Below are 17,215 nucleotides of genomic sequence, written 5' to 3'. Positions count from 1 at the left end.
TTTCCTTTATAATGCTTTCATTTTAAGAATAAATGTACTTGCTTATAAAGGGCTGTGTAGTAAGTTATACCTGCTGGCAATTCACTATTTGTGAGCCTTTGGCAAGAAAGTGAAGCACAGATGTTGGCCTGTTTAGGCAGTCTGGATTGCTGGAAATATCACAGTGAAGGTGATGTAGGAATTGTGGGACCTGGAAAAAATTGAGGGAGAGAAATGCAGGAGAGGTAACAGAACTGGAAGCATAGAGTGGGTGCCGTTGGTAGACCATGGAGGGGGAATGCAGCTGCAGTTGCCCTGAACTTTGACATGCCAGACACAACCTCTGGCAGTGAGGATGCACAGCACCAGCAAAAGCAGCCAGGTGTGTACAGGCATAGCAATGATGATGGCTGCAAGCTGGCAAAAGTTCTAGTGGCGAAATTTTCTAGTGTATACATGGCCTGGGATGCCAGTTGCCTCTTAAAATCAGTATCACTGTGGAGAAGGAGTTATCTTCCTGTAGTTTCTATCACCTACAAACAGCCAGTACTCCCTGATCTTCCTTTTCCGTACTTTCAACTGTATAGCTGGCTAGAGATGGACTATGCCAACAAGAGTCCTGCATCATCATCCAGGTCTGCTGAGATATGTAGAAGTTTAGTTGGTGGGGGAAAGGAGGAGGACATACTGTGCTTCACGAGCTGCCTGGATACAAAACATTGAAAATGTATTTGGTCATTTGTATTCATCATTAAATAGAGGGAACATGTTTGTGGATAATGTTAAACAGGAGATTGGGGGAACCCGGGATACTGCGGTCACTCCCCCCACGAATCCAGCAATGGCCACGTTTTAAAAGTTGTGACATACAGCAAAGGAAACTCGACCTTTGGGTCCAGTGGCGTTTCGGAAGTGAGCTGTGCTGTCATTTAGAGAGGATGGAAATATAAGGAATGTTTTAAATTGCATCCTTTCCCCCCCCCCTTTTGTCAACAGTCGTGTCTTTAGACCGCAAACTCTTTGGAACAGGGGCACCCACGTCCTGTGCCGTGTGGGGCACAGGGGCTGCACTTCATAAATACCAGCAATGCCCATAAAAGGAAGCCCCGGTCGCAGCGAGGTGCTGCCTCTGTCCCGCAGCCGGAGTTTGCCCCCGCTTTGCAACCACTTTAGAGAGTCTCTGGCCTTTGGGAGGTGACAGATGTGGCTGGGTGTGGCGGGGACTGGGCTGCATCCAGCCCTTACCAACCTGCCTCAGCGTTAACGCCCCACCCTCCCGCCCGTCGGGAGAAACTTTGCTGGGAGGGGGTCAGTGATTGCCCCGCCGGACGCCGCGTTTGCAGCCAGCCTCCCCCGGCCGCTCGGCGCGGCTCGCCCCTTGCTGGGGAGCTCGCGTGGGGGGAGACGGTCATTGCCGCTTTCCCTCTTCCCAGCGCGCCTCCCCGTCTCCTCCCCCTCCGCCTGGCGGCGGCGGTGCCCGCTCCCCGCGCTCCAGTCTCCAGCAGCAGCTCGGGCGAGGCGAGCAGGGCAGCCGCGCGGAGTCCCAGGGACCCTCCCTCCCTTCGCTCCCGCCCGGCGGCCGCCGCCTCTTCCTGCTCCCAGCCAGGCGTTGAAGGCTTCGCGATGGCACGGCGCTGAGGGAGCTCCCCGGGCAAGCAGCGGCAGCGGGCGGTGCCGGCGCGGGGCTCTGCACTGATTCACTGCGGGGCTTGCGTGGGGCGAAGCCGGCTGGTACTTTTCTCCAATGGTCCAAAGCGACATGTCCAAATCGCCTCCCACTCCGGCGACGGCGGCGCAGGAGCTGCAGATGGAGCTGCTGGACAACCCCCCACCCGCCGCAACAGCAGCGCAGGTACCTGGTGGGGCGAGGGGCTTCTCCGGGCCTGGGGTCCCTGGCTGTGCCTTTGGTGTCTGCCGGCTCCCTTCAGCTAGTCTCTGGCTTCTATCTTCCTCCCCCCCATCAGGACCCTGCACTAATAAGGGGCAGGGGCAGCTCTGGGGGAGGGGGAGTCACTCGCCCCCGTTCCCGTAGGGACAAATCTGCAAAGGTAATCCCTAGCTCCTAAGAGTGGCCGTCTTGACTAGAACATCCATCCTCACCCTCGAAACAGAGTCCTCGCTGCAAAGAAACGGTTTGAGCCGTCGGATGTCCCAACCCTTCTGAGCTAATAGAAAAGCCTCAACGAGATTGGGAGGGGAACAGCTGGATTTCCCAAATTCCTTACCCTCTAACTTCAATTCCCATTTAGAAGGGAAGTTTGATAGCTCTTAGAAGAGATCTGAGATCCGTTCCCCCCCCCTTTAAATGTAATTTAATTAAAACATATTCATGCAAGGAAGTGTTCAGTGAAATAGATATTTTGTAAATCAATGTAGATGAATGTAAGAACACATTACTATGACTCTGTTCAGTGCCTTCCTTTCTAAAGCAAAGGGTTGTTTCCCCATCTCTAACAACCTGTTGTATCTGGTGCGAGGTTGTGAAGGCTAGGACTATAACAGCGTTTAAAAGAGAACTGGATAAATTCATGGAGGTTAAATCCATGAATGGCTATTAGCCAGGATGGGTAAGGAATGGTGTCCCTAGCCTCTGTTTGTCAGAGGGTGGAGATGGATGGCAGGAGAGAGATCACTTGATCATTACCTGTTAGGTTCACTCCCTCTGGGGCACCTGGCATTGGCCATTGTCGGTAGACAGGATACTGGGCTAGATGGACCTTTGGTCTGACCCAGTACGGCCGTTCTTATGTTCTTATGATATACATGTTGCTTACAATATTACTCTACAGCCTGTCTCCCCCCTCACATCCAATATGTGTCCATAGATTAGGAACCCCGCTTTATAGGGGAAGACAGAATTTATACCATATAAAGCAGCAGGAGTAAGGACTTCGGCTGGGCTAAAGGTGTTCCCGACCTTACAGATTCTAGCTTCTAGAATAAAATTAGGAAGCTGGGTCATGCACCATCTTGTCCCCCCAAGGATGCTGTTAAAGTATAATATATATTGTATACAGGTCGGCGAGTGTGCATGTTTGAGATAGAGCAATGGAGGTTAACACATCTATTGAAGATCTTGCATTTTGAGATAAAGCTTTGGTTTAGTATGTTAATGTTGTCTAATATCTCTCTTAGCTTTACCATACATGTCTGCATAGATTCATTTTGCTATTTTTAAACCCAGTGTGTGCACATATCTGATTGTGTGCATTTGAAATAATGAACACTCCAGTTCTCTTTGGGGTGATACCTTTTTGTTGTTATTGTCAAAACTGTTTCTGATCCTTTATTTTAGTTGAAAAGGTGGTCCATTAGTATCACAAAAATGTTGGATTAGAAATGTTGTCACATGAAAATGGTGTCAGTCTGTCAAATTGACCTTTATTGAAGATCACTAAAAACAAATAACAATTGAGCTATTGAGAAACCAGTTCATGTTTAAAAAAAGAAGAAAAGAAAAGAGAGTGTATTTTTTTTCTTTTTGCTTATGAATAGGGCCCTACCAAATTCACGGACATGAAAAACGCATCATGGACCGTGAAATCTGGTATCCCCCCATGAAATGTGGTCTCTTGTGTGCCTTTACTTTATACTATACTGATTTCACGGGGGAGACCAGCGTTTCTCAAATTGGGGGTCCTGACCAAAAAGGAAGTTGCAAGGGGGTCACAAGGTTATTTTAGGGGGGTCGTGGTATTGCCACCTTTACTTCTGTGCTGACTTCAGAGCTGGGCAGCTGGAGAGCAGTGGCTATTGGCCGGGTGCCCATATCTGAAGGCAGCGCCCTGCCAGCAGTAGCACAGAAGTAAGGGTGGCAATACCACAACCTCCTCTACAATAACCTTGTGACCCCCCCAAAACTCCTTTTTGGGTCAGGAGCCCTAAAATTACAATACCGTGAAATTTCAGATTTAAATAGCTGAAATAACGAAACTTAAAATTTTTAAAATCCTCTGACCATGAAGTTGACCAAAATGGACCGTGAATTTGGTAGGGCCCTACTTCTGAAACTACAGTTAGAAATATAGCAGTGTGGGCATATGCTTTGCAAGCCTTCCCACACAGTGGCGTCCTGGCACCTAATTCCTAACCTACAAAAACTTCTGCTTTCTGCCCTACCCTGAGCAGAGACTGACAACTGTACCAAATTCTGTAGTGGTTTTCTGATGTGGACAAATGACCATTATTGGTCACAAAATTCATTCTTATCTGTGGTCTTAACTAGGCACAAAAGAATCTCTCCTGCATTATTTGTCTCTCAGGTTCAGTACAGTACTTGTATTCTGTTTTATATAATTGGTTTCTGAATGGCTAGAACACAAATGGTGGCTTTTTGTGTGTGTGGTAAAGATAGTGAAGCTTTTTAGTAAATGCAAGGAGCAAATTGCACTTCTCTGTACCAAAGTCCATCAGACAAAACAGTCTCATCGCCTTTAGACACGTATCCTAATCATATGTAATCCTTTTATAGCAAAGAAATAACATTATTGGAATAGAACACCCCTTTGTCTGAATAGTAACATTCAATTAATTCTTTAGCATTTTATTGTATTGAGAGACCATTATCCTTTTGTTCCATTATTTCTGAAAAATTAATACAGTAAAAACTTGATGCTATTATGAGTAGTCACAGTGAGAAAGAGGCTGAATATAGGGTATGTGATCCATCACTTACTGTAGTACATATATTCTAGTAATGCCCATTTACCCACACATTTAAGGTACTTGGGGCTATCATGTTTTGTGATACTGCTAGAAGTATTCCATGCCAATATTCCCAGCGGTGAGGTCAGGAGAACCGTTCAAGTTTTATGCAGCAATGTCACTCCTTGAAGTACTTTCAGGAGTGTTACTTCCAGGAATGATGACTTCAGAAAATATCATTCTACAGCTTAGCTTAGCCTGTATGGATGTGACCAAACTTTGTAACCAGGTTTAAAACTGTGTCCTATTTTAGGATTTTACCTATGCTAGGCATATTTTTTTTTATTTTGGTTATATATCATGTTCCGTATCGTGGATCAACAAAGGCTGGCCAAACCATGTTATAGCAATTTTGAGGAACACTTATACTTAATCGTTTGTTTCCATATTGTTGAGCCACCAACATCCTCTGTAGTTAATCTGTCGCAAGATTTTTATATTATGGTTTTCCAACATGGTTTGCAAACAAAATAAAGTCCTTGGAGGCATTGATCAAGGAAATTATGCTTGAAACCTGCTAGTCCCTGTCCCAAATAGCGTGTTATGTCTTTGTTTGTGTTTGCACAGCACCTAGCATAATGGGGCTCTGATTCTGACTGGGACCTCTGGGTGAGTGCTACTTTAAAATAAATATTAAACATAGTAATAACTAGCACACTCTGATCCTAGTGTAGATAAGATTTTAGATAAAAGTTTAGGTCTCCAATCTATAAATGGAGATTCCCTATGTCCTAATAAGGAGGAGAGGATGGAAGATGAGAAAATACAGGTAGGATCTTATGAGAAACAGTCAAATGAAAAAAGTCCCATACAATTACATTATATAATGGCAGGCAGCTAAAAAGTGACAAGTTGTTAAAGTGCTTATATACCAAGGCTAGAAGTCTAAATAATAAGATGGGTGAACTACAGTGCCTCGTATTAAATGAGGATATTGCTATAATAGGCATCACAGAAACTTGGTGGAATGAGGATAATCAATGGGACACAGTAATACCGGGGTACAAAATATATCAGAAGGACAGAACAGGTCATGCTGGTAGGCTGAGGGGCATTATATGTGAAAGAAAGCATAGAATCAAATGAAGTAAAAATCTTAAATGAACCAAACTGTATCATAGAATCTCTATGATAGTAATTCCATGCTCGAATAATAAGAATATAGCAGTAGGGATATATTACAGACCACCTAACTAGGATGGTGATAGTGACTGTCAAATGCTCAGGGAGATTAGAGAGGCTATTAAAATAAAAAAACTCAGTAATAATGGGGGATTTCAACTATTCCCATATTGACTGGGTACATATCACCTCAGGCAGAGATGCAGAGATACAGTTCTTGATACCTTAAATGACTGCTTTCTGGAGCAGCTAGTCCTGGAACCCACAAGAGGAGAGGCAATTCTTGATTTAGTCCTAAGTGGAGCACAGGATCTGGTCCAAGAGGTGAATATAGCTGGACCGCTTGGTAATAGTGACCATAATATAATTAAATTTAACATACCTGTGGCAGGGAAAACACCACAGCAGTCCAACACTGTAGCATTTAATTTCAGAAAGGGGAACTACACAAAAATGAGGAGGTTAGTTAAACAGAAATTAAAAGGTACAGCACCAAAAGTAAAATCCCTGCAAGCCTCATGGAAACTTTTTAAAGACACCCTAATGAGGCTCAACTTAAATGTATACCCCAAATTAAAAAACATAGTAAGAGAACCAAAAAAGAGACACCATGGCTAAACAACAAAATAAAAGAAGCAGCGAGAGAGAAAAAGGAAGCCTTTAAAAACTGGAAGTTAAATCCTAGTGAGGAAAGTAGAAAGGAGCATAAACTCTGGCAAATGAATTGTAAAAATATAATTAGGAAGTGTACATATTGGGTTCCGGGAAGTGCTAAAGGATCCTCCCCCAGCCTAAGGGGAGGATCCACAGGGCCTGGAACTCAAATAATTACGGGGGACAACTAATGTAAAAACAGGGACAGGAGTGCGGTCAAAGGGTCAAAAGAAGGGAACCTGACGGGGACACCGAGCAGAGAACCCCGTAGGAAGTGTAGCAGGATAGGTACCTTGCTCCTAGGGAAAAAGGGTAGGCTGATTGGAAAGGCAGCTACAGCTATGGCCACACCCAGTCAGGCCACAGCTGGCATTGATATAAGGGCTAAGGGAGGCACTGGGTAGGTCTCACTCTAGCCTTGGAGTGGGAAGGAGCTAACTGTCTGAAGCAGCACAGGGTACCTAAAGCAGAGCAAAGCAATGCAATGCTGGGGAAGGGCAGGCAGAGCTGGGGAGCTCTGGCCTGGTGAGCCCCCAGGCTGAGACCTTGCTGAAGGCCCAAGGAAGTACTGGGGCTGCAGGGAGACAGCTGGGCCAAGAACGGTGGCAGGTCCAACTCTCTTGCCAGTGGTGAGTGGCCATTACAGACTGCAGTTTGCCCCAGAGAACGGGGGCTAGATGATGACTGATAGTAGCCACTGAGGCAAGGTGGGCATAGAGGGTTGGGGGTTCCCCTGGGAGGGGAGATCCAGAGTGGGGGGGTACTGCTGTGAGGCAGAACTCCAGGGTAAGGGGCACTGGGATCTGGGAAGGACCTGGGGCCTGAGGCAGGAGAGACACTGGTCAGCAGGAGGCACTTCAAGTGCTGGAATTGAGCTAATTCCCAGACTGACCAGCAAGAGGCGGTGAGTGCTCGATCTGCTACATGAAGGCCAAAAAGAATCTGAAGAACATTCTACCCAAAGACTCAAAAAGTAATAACAAAACATTAAGTAATCAGGAGCAGGAAGTCTGCTAAACAACCAGTGGGGCCACTGGACGATCTGATGCTAAAGGAACACTCAAGGATGATAAGGGCATTGCAGAGAAACTAAATTAATCAGGGCTTTGGCGCTGAGCTCCAGGCAAAAACCTGCAGCTCCAGAGCTGCTCTGCGTTCCAGTTCTGGGCTCTGCTCCAGAGCCCTGAAATTAATTCTGTGCATTGATCTTCACGGTTGAGGATGTGAGGGAGATTTCCAAACCTGAGCCGTTCTTTTTAGGGGACAAATCTGAGGAACTGTCCCAGACTGAGGTGTCTTTAGAGGAGGTTTTGCAACAAATTGATAAAATAAACAGTAATAAGTCACCAGGACCAGATGGTATTCTCCCAAGAGTTCTGAAGGAACTCAGATGTGAAATTGCAGGACTACTAACTGTTGTCTGTAACCTATCATTTAAATCAGCTTCTGTACCAAATGACTGGAGGATAGCTAATGTGTTGCCAATTTTTAAAAAGGGCTTCAGAGGTGACCTCAGCAATTACAGGCCAGTAAGTCTGACTTCAGTACTGGACAAACTGGTTGAATCTATAGTAAAGAACAAAATTGTCCGACACATAAATGAACATAATTTGTTGGGGAATAGTCAACATGGTTTTTGTAAAGGGGAAATCATAACTCACCAATCTACTAGAATTCTTTGAGCAGGTCAACTAGCATGTGGACAAGGGGAATCCAGTGGATGTAGTGTATTTTAGATTTTCAGAAAGCCTTTGACAAGGTCCCTCACCAAAGGCTCTTAAGGAAAATAAGCAGTCATGGGATAAGAGGGAAGGTTCTCTCATGGATTGGTAATTGGTTAAAAGATAGGAAACAAAAGGTAGGAATAAATGGCCAGTTTTCAGAATGGAGAGAGGTAAATAGTGCTGGGGTGCTGAATTATATGGGCCCGTGGTGCCCATGCTCCAGCAATATGCGTGGCCCAGGGCCCAGCTCCACCAATGTTTGTCAAGTCCCGCTTGCTGCCCTGGTGCGCCTCCCCCAAGCGCCCCTGCCTGGGCAGCGGGTAGCTGCCCCCTGCAGCTGTGCTCTGCTCTGCCAGCTTCTGGCATCAATTGCTCTCGCAGGGTCTTAGTGCCCCCAACCACTAGTGCCAGGGCAGGCTGACCTGACCCTGCCCTTCTGCCTGGACAGACATCACTGCCTGTGATGGACAGACCCTTCCTTTTTCTGATGGGACCCTCCACCAGAGCAGGGAGCCCCCCACCTGCAGTCACCGCTCCTGCCCCATGCTGGGCAAGGGGCAGCCCCATCCCCCCACCCCCCAGTGAGGCTACAGTGAGGGGCAGCGGCAGGGGAGGAGGCGCACACATGATGCTAGGCCCCCCCCCCTTGCACCTACCACAGGGGAGGTGAGGGGACTTCCAGGACCTGAGAGGGGCCCTAGGAGCATGTGCAATAACAGTGGTGCGAGGTGAGTGTGCTGCTGGGGAGGAGAGAGGGTCCCTCCCCTGGAGCTCACTGCTGCTGGTGAAGAGAGGGTGGGGGGAGTCCTCCTCTCTGGCCCCAGATGGGGGCAGCCTGCCTGCTCCCCAGACTCCTCATCCCTGGCCCTGCCCCACCCCAGAGCCTACATTCCCCAGCCAGAGCCCTCACATCCCAACCCTGAGCCCCCTACTGCACTGTATGGCCCTGAGGATGTCACATGGGTTGCAGCTCCGTTCTGATTGGGCCACAAGCAGACCGCAGGTTGAGAACCATTGACCTAGTACATTATCCTGTCTCTAGCAGAGGCCAGAGTGGGATACTTTTAGAGGAAGGTTCATGAAACCCTGTAATTGGCAATTATGAAATAACCTGCTGAGAGGGGAAATATCTTATCTGAAGTGAGTTCCTTCCTAATTATTTCCTTCTCATCTTGCCCTCTCTTTACCTCCTTCTATGTTATCTGTCAATTAATTTCCTAATGGCTTGACAAATTGTAAATGAAAACAAGTTCCTTCTTCCTTGTTTCCTTTTTTCTTAATCTCTTTCATATCCTTTTACAGAGCCTCAAACGTCTAGTCTTATTGTGATGGCTTTGTAGTGGCAATAGGTGCTCCCTTCTTTCTATTTCAAGGGACTTCGGTCTTCCACATTTCAGGAGTTCTTGCTTTTGTTTCTAATTTTTATACCTAGGTTATCCTCTAATACAGGGGTCGGCAACGTTTGGCATGCGGCTCGCCAGGGTAAGCACCCTGGCGGGCCAGGCCAGTTTATTTACCTGCTGACGCGGCAGGTTCGGCTGATCGCGGCCCCCACTGGCCGCGGTTCGCCGTCCCGGGCCAATGGGGGTGGCGGGAAGCCGCGGCCAGCACATCCCTCACCCGCGCCGCTTCCCGCCGCCCCCATTGGCCCGGGACGGCGAACCGCGGCCAGTGGGGGCCGCGATCGGCCGAACCTGCCACGTCAGCAGGTAAATAAACTGGCCCGGCCTGCCAGGGTGCTTACCCTGGCGAGCCGCATGCCAAACGTTGCCGACCCCTGCTCTAATATAAGAATTCTCTATGTGTGTGTGTGAATGTGTAATGTCACGAGGCTAATCACATTTGATTTCAGGTCCTTGCAGTAGTTCAGTTTCAATTTTTGGAGAGAAACTGATGTGGAGTGAGTATTGTGTAATTTGTTTTCGCACTTTGTGAAGATTATCTACAAATGTGTACGTACATCCTGTTATTCTTAAAGCAAGATAGATCCATTGGCACACATGGGCCAGAACCTCAGCTTAGTCACCTGAGCAGTCACCAGGAACCAGCTGCCCTCATTGTTTTCTCTCAGGTTTCTCACCCATCATCCATCTGCCACGCAATCTTCCCATCCTTATTGACGTATCACCCTCTAGTGAGGAATCAGAAGAGCAGCAGCAGATTTAACCCGCCCTGTACTGACAAGTTACAGTTGAGTCGATTTACCCCATATATACAAAACATACCCCATTTCACCTATTCTTTAAATATATTCTTCTATTGCAAAGCCTTAATTTGTTAATATTAACTCACAAACTAACTTTATAATTAATAGCCAAAGAGTTCCTATTACTCTTAATTTAATTAAATACAAACAATAATTCTATCACTGCTTACCATGGAGCTATTGAAGGCTTTATTCTCATCTATCAGTATTCCTCAACTGCCAACTCCAACATTGCAGTGCCTGAATAAAATAGATTAGAATTAGGAGGCGGTAAGACCAGATTACTTCCAGCACAATCACCAGCATGAGGCAGTGTTTTCGACCCTGATGGCTGGAAGTGGTAACCTCCTTCCCGTGTTGCACTCTTTTATGGTAGAAAAACATGTTAATAGCCTTAAATATAAGCCAGGGCAGATTTCAAGAATTATTTCTCTCTTGATTTCCCCCCAAACTGTTGAGGGGTTCAACCTGCATCACCCTGCTCTTTGTCAGCAGTAGGCATATTTTGAGTGCTCAGTCGCTACTGGAGGCATTTGTTTCTCAGTTGTATACAGTATGCCATCCGTTGTTGCCCTTGTTCTTTAGATTTTCCCCACTGTTGAGTCCATCTGAAGCTCTCTGGTGATTTCAATCCCTACTTTCCTTTAAAGCCTGCTGACTGCCTTCTAGAGGTCACATTCCTGGTTTTTATAATGCAAGCCATTTTGAATGGGAAGCTCCAGCAATATTTCACCCCTAAATTCCTAAGCGCTTCAGTGGCCTGGCTGTAAATTGGTGGGCTTCACCAGCTGGAGAAGATGGAAGCATGCTCCAAACAACTGCACCTTTCCAGTTCCTTTGCTTTAGGCTTTTCTGCATCAACATAGAGATAAGATTCAAAATTGTCTCACTGTCCCTATGGGTCTTGTCTTAGACTTGTCTTCGGGGCTCCACAGTCCTCCTTAGCTGAGGCTTCACCAGTTGGCTCCTGCTCTCTGCTGGTATCTCTTCCTCAGGCCTTCCATCTGACAGGTGCAGAGACTCTTCTCCTCCCTCTTGGGATTCCCCAGACCCTGGTTTCTCATTTCTGCTCTCCTGTTTGAGTCAGGAAGCCTTATATGCAAATTCCTATTGGGCACATGAGTAGGAGCAGGCAGGATCAGACCTCCAACAACAGCTCCCAGTCTTAAAGGGCCCAAGGGTTGTAAGAGGCTTGCTGGGATGAGCACATGTGCCCCAAGAACCACTCTTACACACTCCTTTCACTCAGACTGAAGGCAGAGAGGTCTTAATCTATGGTGGAATGAATCTAATGAGCAGCAGACTCATTCCATTCCATTGTCACCTCTGGAATGTAGTAAGTCAGCAGGAGGAAGAAGATTCCCTGGCAGTTAGGGAGACAGTTGGTTTGAGTGAGGAGAACAGGCCTAGTCCCCTCTCCTGGCTAAGAGGGTGAGGGTGGCAGAAACTCTTTGAAAGTGTCTGTTGTGGGAAGGGAACTGGCCCTCTTGAGATCCAGCAGCAGAGCAGAGGTAGCCTGAGATCTGGGAGACTGATGAGAAGCAAAGTGTCCCATAAGGGAGAGGCTGTTAGCAGTGGTAGTGGCAAAAGCATATTGCAGGCTGACACAAGGCCAGTGGGGAAGGAACAAAGACTTGACCCTGCATCCGGGTTTCTGAATAAAAGGGGGCTTGGAGGGGTCTGCCAGGGGCACTGAAGCAGCATCCTTCCAAGCGACTAGTAAAAGGGCAGGAGACTGTGGGGTGGGGCTCGCAGCCTAAACATTGTTACAGGGAAAGCAGTCTGCACAGCAACTGGACAACTGCATGGAGGAGCCCCCAAAGAGCTATCACTATGGAATTGAACCCTACCTAGCATGTTGGGAACTACTGACTGATACCCCATTGCACCTATTTGGGGCATTCCAGGTACTGGGCCTGAGTTGGCCTAATCCTCTTTCAGAATCCCTCCTATGGACTAAGGAAGAATTGGGATGTTTATCTTTTGTTGTCGTTTAAGCTGTTGTATGTGGGATATTTGTGACCTTCTTTTCTGCCTGCCCTACTAAACAATTGATTTTGTCTGAGCTGTGTGTCTGAGTGCTTATTGGGACTCACCAGATGCTAGAGTCTATAGAGTGTACTGACTGAAGTGCTTGTAGTACTTGCTTCTGAATCGTGATATGGCTAACATGCTACTGAATATCAGAGAGGGTTTGATATACCGCAGCACTGAACAACCCCGTTTGGTGGGGATGATTACAGTGGCAATGGATTATTCTTGAACGGAGTGGTAGGATTTGGTCAGTATGTCCTGAATTTTCCTTAGGTTTCTGTTCTTTATCTAGTGCATGTGCACATTTAAGTCTCTTGGTCTTGAATAGGGTTACCATTCGTCCGGATTTACCCAGACATGTCCTCCTTTTTGTGCTAAAAATAGCGTCCGGGGGGAATTTGTAAATAACTCAAAATGTCCGGGATTTCCCCCCTCCCCCGGCAGAGCAGAGCGAGCGGCTGGGAGGGCTGCAGGAAAGTCCCAGGCTGGACTCCAGAGCAGCTGTAGAGGAGCTCCTCCTCCCTCCCTGCATTCTGAGCCGGCAGCTCCTCCCCTGCAACCCGGCTCCGGCAGCACTGTGCAGGGCCAGGGACCGGGTTTTGTTGTGCTGGGGAGCGCAGCCACGTGTCTGGCTCGCACAGAGCCCAACACCCTGTTCTGAGCAGCAGGGTAAGGGGGCCAGGGGGCAGGAGAAGGGGCAGGGAGGTTCTGGAGGGGGCAGTCAAGAAACGGGGGGGGGCTTTTTGGGGGGAGTGGAGAAAGTTTTGGGCAGTCAGGGTACAGGTAGGGGGTAGGGTCCTGGGGGGCAGTTGGGGGGGGGTCCCAGGAGGGGGCAGTCAGGGGACAAGGAACAGGGAGTCTTAGGTAGGGGGTGGGGTTCTGGAGGGCAGTTAGGAGCAGGGGTCCCAGGAGGGGGCAGTCAGGGGACAAGGAGCGGGGGGGATGGGGGGCTGGGAGTTCTGGGGGGGGAGCTGTCAGGGGGCAGGAGTGGGGAGAGGGATCGGAGCAGTCAGGGGACAGGGAGCAGAGGGGTTTAGATGGGTTGGGAGTTCTGGGGGGGGCTGTCAGGGGGTGGGGAGTGGTTGGATGGGGCGTGGGAGTCCCAGGGGTCTGTCTGGGGGTGGGGGTGTGGATAAGGGTTAGGGCAGTCAGGGGACAAGAGGCAGGGAGGCTTAGATAGGGGGTGGAGTCCTGAGGGGCAGTTAGGGGCAGGGGTCCCAGGAGGGGGCAGTCAGGGGACAAGGAACGGGGGCAGGGTTGGGGGTTCTGGGGGGGCGGGAAGTGGGAGGGGCAGGGGCGGGGCTAGGGCGGGGCTCCTCCCGTCCTCTTTTTTGCTTGCTGAAATATGGTAACCCTAGTCTTGAATCCTTCTGCAGGGGGAGGAAAGATCACTTGATGTGTTCTGTCTGTTAGAATAGGAACATTCTCTTCTCACTCCAGCAATTCTCTATTAAGAGATTCTACAAATCTTTCAGGATTATGCTTCTCAATTACTTTAAGTACTCATTTGTTCCTTATGTTAGTCCTTCATTCCCAGATCTATCAGTCATCTAATCTGCATTCCAGCTCTTGATTTTTGTTTTCTTTCTGTTTCATTCTCTCCAGCTCATCATTTTTGTACTGAGATGTTATACTCCTGAGGGAATTCTGCACCAAAAAATTAAAAATTCTGTACACAATATTTTAAAATTCTGCAAATGTTATTTGTCAATACATAAATGTGGAGGCTCCAGCATGGCAGTGCGGAGCACAGGCCACTGACTGCACAGAGGTGGGAGATCACCCTGCAGTCCCCACCCCGGGACATGGACTCGGCAGTGAGGCTGCACCTGACCCTGACAGCGCAAGGGCCAGGCCTGCCCCTCCATGCCAAGCACACTAGATGTAGACAGGCATGCTCAACGCAGCAGGATCCAGGGGCTTAGTGTAGGGAGATCCAGGTGGGGGGTGATAGGGCTCTGTGTGGGGCAATCTGGGTGCAGGCAGCTTGGAGGGGCGGGATCCAGATGCTGGGAGGGATTGGTAGGGGGGTTCTGAGTGCACAGACAATGGGTCTCTGCAGGGGGGTCCAGTGGGTGGTTGGGGCTCAGCGGGGGTGGGGAGGTTGGGGGTGGAGGGCTCAGCAGGGTGGGGGTCTGGGTGCTGGCTTGATGGGGTGCAGGTGCTGGTTTGGTGGGATTCAGTGGGATGGGGGGGTCTAGTGCAGGGGGCTAGTGAGGGTGTTCCAGGTGCAGGTGGGGTAGGGGGTCTCAGTAGGAGGAGTCTGGGTGCAGGGGGTGAGGCTTGGTGGGGCAATGTAGGTATGAAGTGGGTTTGGGTGCATGGGGGTTGGGCAGATAGGGAGCAGCTCCCTGTACAGTGACCCCTCCCCTCCATGGCTGAGAAGCAATGGGGGCAGGAAGGAGGGGGTCCAGAGCTTCCTGCAGCCAGAGAGGTTTGGGGGGGTCTGACCCTGGCTGCTCCTTGCAGGGGAAGAGGAAATCCCATCCTCCCTAGCCCTGCTGGGGATTAGCAGCTGAGCCTAACACAGGGTAGGAGCCACTGGCTGGGGCGTCTGCATCCTAGCCCCTCTCCCCAGGACTTACCTCTTTGCTGGCTGCTCCAGATGCCCGAAACAATGCACCCGTGCTGCTGGGGAGCGGCGCATGACCCTTTTGCGGCTTCCCTTTGCTTCCCCATCAGAGAGTCATTTTTCTGCAGGGAAGCAAATAAATCTGTGAGGAACATGAATTCTGTGCACGTGCAGTGGTGCAGAATTCCCCTAGAAGTAAAGTTAGTGACTGCTGTCTGAATCCTCTGAATCTTTGAATGAGGCAAACATGTCTGGTTTTTTAAATTTTAGCTCTGCCTCTAACTCTTTAATATCAGTCTTAATGACTAGCACTGTATTCTCCATTATAGGTTGGGGATGAGCTGCTACTGAGAGCATTACACATGCTGCCCTTTTCTGCCTTGGTGTAAAATACAAATGAATGGTAGCTGATTGTTCATAGATATGCATTTAGGATTTACCATAGATTCAAAGGCCAGAAGGGACCATAGTGATCATCTAGTCTCACCTTCTACATAACACAGGCCATAGAACTTTCCCCAAAATAATTACCTGAGCATACATTTTAGAAAGACATCCAATCTTGATTTTAAAGTAGTGAGGGAGAATCCACCACAACTCTTGGTAAATTGTTCCAGTGGTTAATTATTGTCACTGTTAAAAATTTACACCTTATTTTCCATCCACACTGACTGGTTTTCTGGTTGCGGATTGAGTAATTTGATGCCATTAGGTCCACTTTTCCAGATGCAATTTAGCACAGCATTTTTCCTTTGGTGATCAACCATGTATTCTGTTTGTCATGTACGTTGGAGAATTAAGTATTGTGGATGCAGGCCTTCTGTGCATTGGACACAGCAGGGATCTTGTTAAAATCATAGGGTTTCATTGTGGAAAAATGAACACTCTTCAGCTCCTAATAACTTAGAAATAATTGTTCATATATGAAACAGTGTTAATTTTCAGGGAACCGCTGTGCATGTGTAAGATGATTAATATGATTTTCATGGTTTATTAGATACGGTGGATTTAAATAAAGGATGAGTGACTTATTTTTAGGTAAAAGTGAGACTGAAAAACATGTCTTCATCACTTTTCATCTACCACACTCTTTAAGAAGAACAATTTTTACAAAAATACTTGTAGTTAAAAAAAAAGTCTTACACAGCCTGACTGGTATTTTAGGAAGCAACAGAATTTAAACATGTGTGTGTTGTGTTTCTTTGTCTATAGCAACGCAGCCCATTTTAAAAGAACTTTACACACCTAAGTAACTAAGTAATAAAGCAAGCTAAGGTCCCCATTCTATATAAACACTTAAGAGCATGCATAACTTTACTTGTATTAGCAGTCCCATTGAGTCAATAAGACTGCTCCCATGATTGAAGTTATACCCATACTTAAGTGTTTGCAGGATTGGAGTCTTACTAATTGCAAAATGAATACAATTACTTTGTGCCAGATTGTTGCTGACCAGTATTGAGGAGCATTGCCTTTGTGCATATAGCATACAAGTCCAGACTACAGGGACTGTTCCCTGCATAAATACTACTGTGTACAAGCCTATGGAGCAGGCTGCCCCGGTGGGTGCATGCTGGAACATTCAGAAGTATGGTAAAGCATATGCAGTACCTTGGCGCATTGGGTTCAAGAAAGGCTGCCCACCTTGCCGCTTATTTAGGCCAATAGCCATGTGTCACAATTCAGACTGTTATTTGTAATTGTTCAGTTATAACCAACTGTTATACACTTCTTCCTGGAATATAAGCAAAATGTAGATAAATACCTAATTTTAATACTGAAATTTCCAGCCTAGTATTATGTACATTGTGAAAAATCAGTTTACTATTCTTCCAAAATTATAACTCCAGAAACAATTGTTCATGCAAATAAAGAGTTTGATCTTGCACAACACAGCTGTGAGGAAATGCACAGGAAGAGGCAAAATATAATAAGACCGAATCAGTGACCCCAAATCTCAAAATTTTATCATATTTGGTGTTTTTCTTAAATTCACAGCTCCTGGAGTCATATGATTATGTGAGAATCTCAGCTCTCATTTAAAAACAAAAGCAAGTTTCTAGCCTTCAAAGTTTGGAGAAAAGCTTGAAAATTTGAACCCTAACGGCTCAAATACCAGAGGGCAATTAAAAAGAACCCAAAATGTATTGACTTTAAAATCATGAGAATTTTAAAAATCTCGTGACTTTTTTTGTGGGGAGACTGACTCAGGATTTTTGA

At 47.4% G+C, this 17,215-nt stretch overlaps 1 protein-coding gene across 5 annotated transcripts in view; it reads left to right on the top strand.

Annotated features, from left to right (window-relative positions):
- Positions 1-1,454: 1,454 nt before the first annotated feature.
- The window catches only part of CACNB2 (calcium voltage-gated channel auxiliary subunit beta 2), a 382,138-nt gene continuing 366,377 nt past the window's right edge, over positions 1,455-17,215 (top strand). For 2 of the 5 annotated variants that reach the window (XM_065582998.1, XM_042857489.2), the window contains exon 1: positions 1,491-1,831. In XM_065582998.1, the coding sequence (XP_065439070.1) occupies positions 1,724-1,831 (108 nt within the window). In that variant the 5' untranslated portion in view covers positions 1,491-1,723. Of the gene's footprint in view, positions 1,832-17,215 lie in introns of all 5 variants that reach the window. The other 3 variants (XM_005308116.5, XM_005308118.5, XM_005308117.5) reach the window with 3 other exon arrangements.

Source organism: Chrysemys picta, chromosome 2, assembly GCF_011386835.1.
Source record: "Chrysemys picta bellii isolate R12L10 chromosome 2, ASM1138683v2, whole genome shotgun sequence".
NCBI lineage: Eukaryota > Metazoa > Chordata > Testudines > Emydidae > Chrysemys > Chrysemys picta.
The sequence above is the reverse complement of the archived record's forward strand: the minus strand, read 5'-3'. Positions and strand labels throughout refer to the sequence as shown.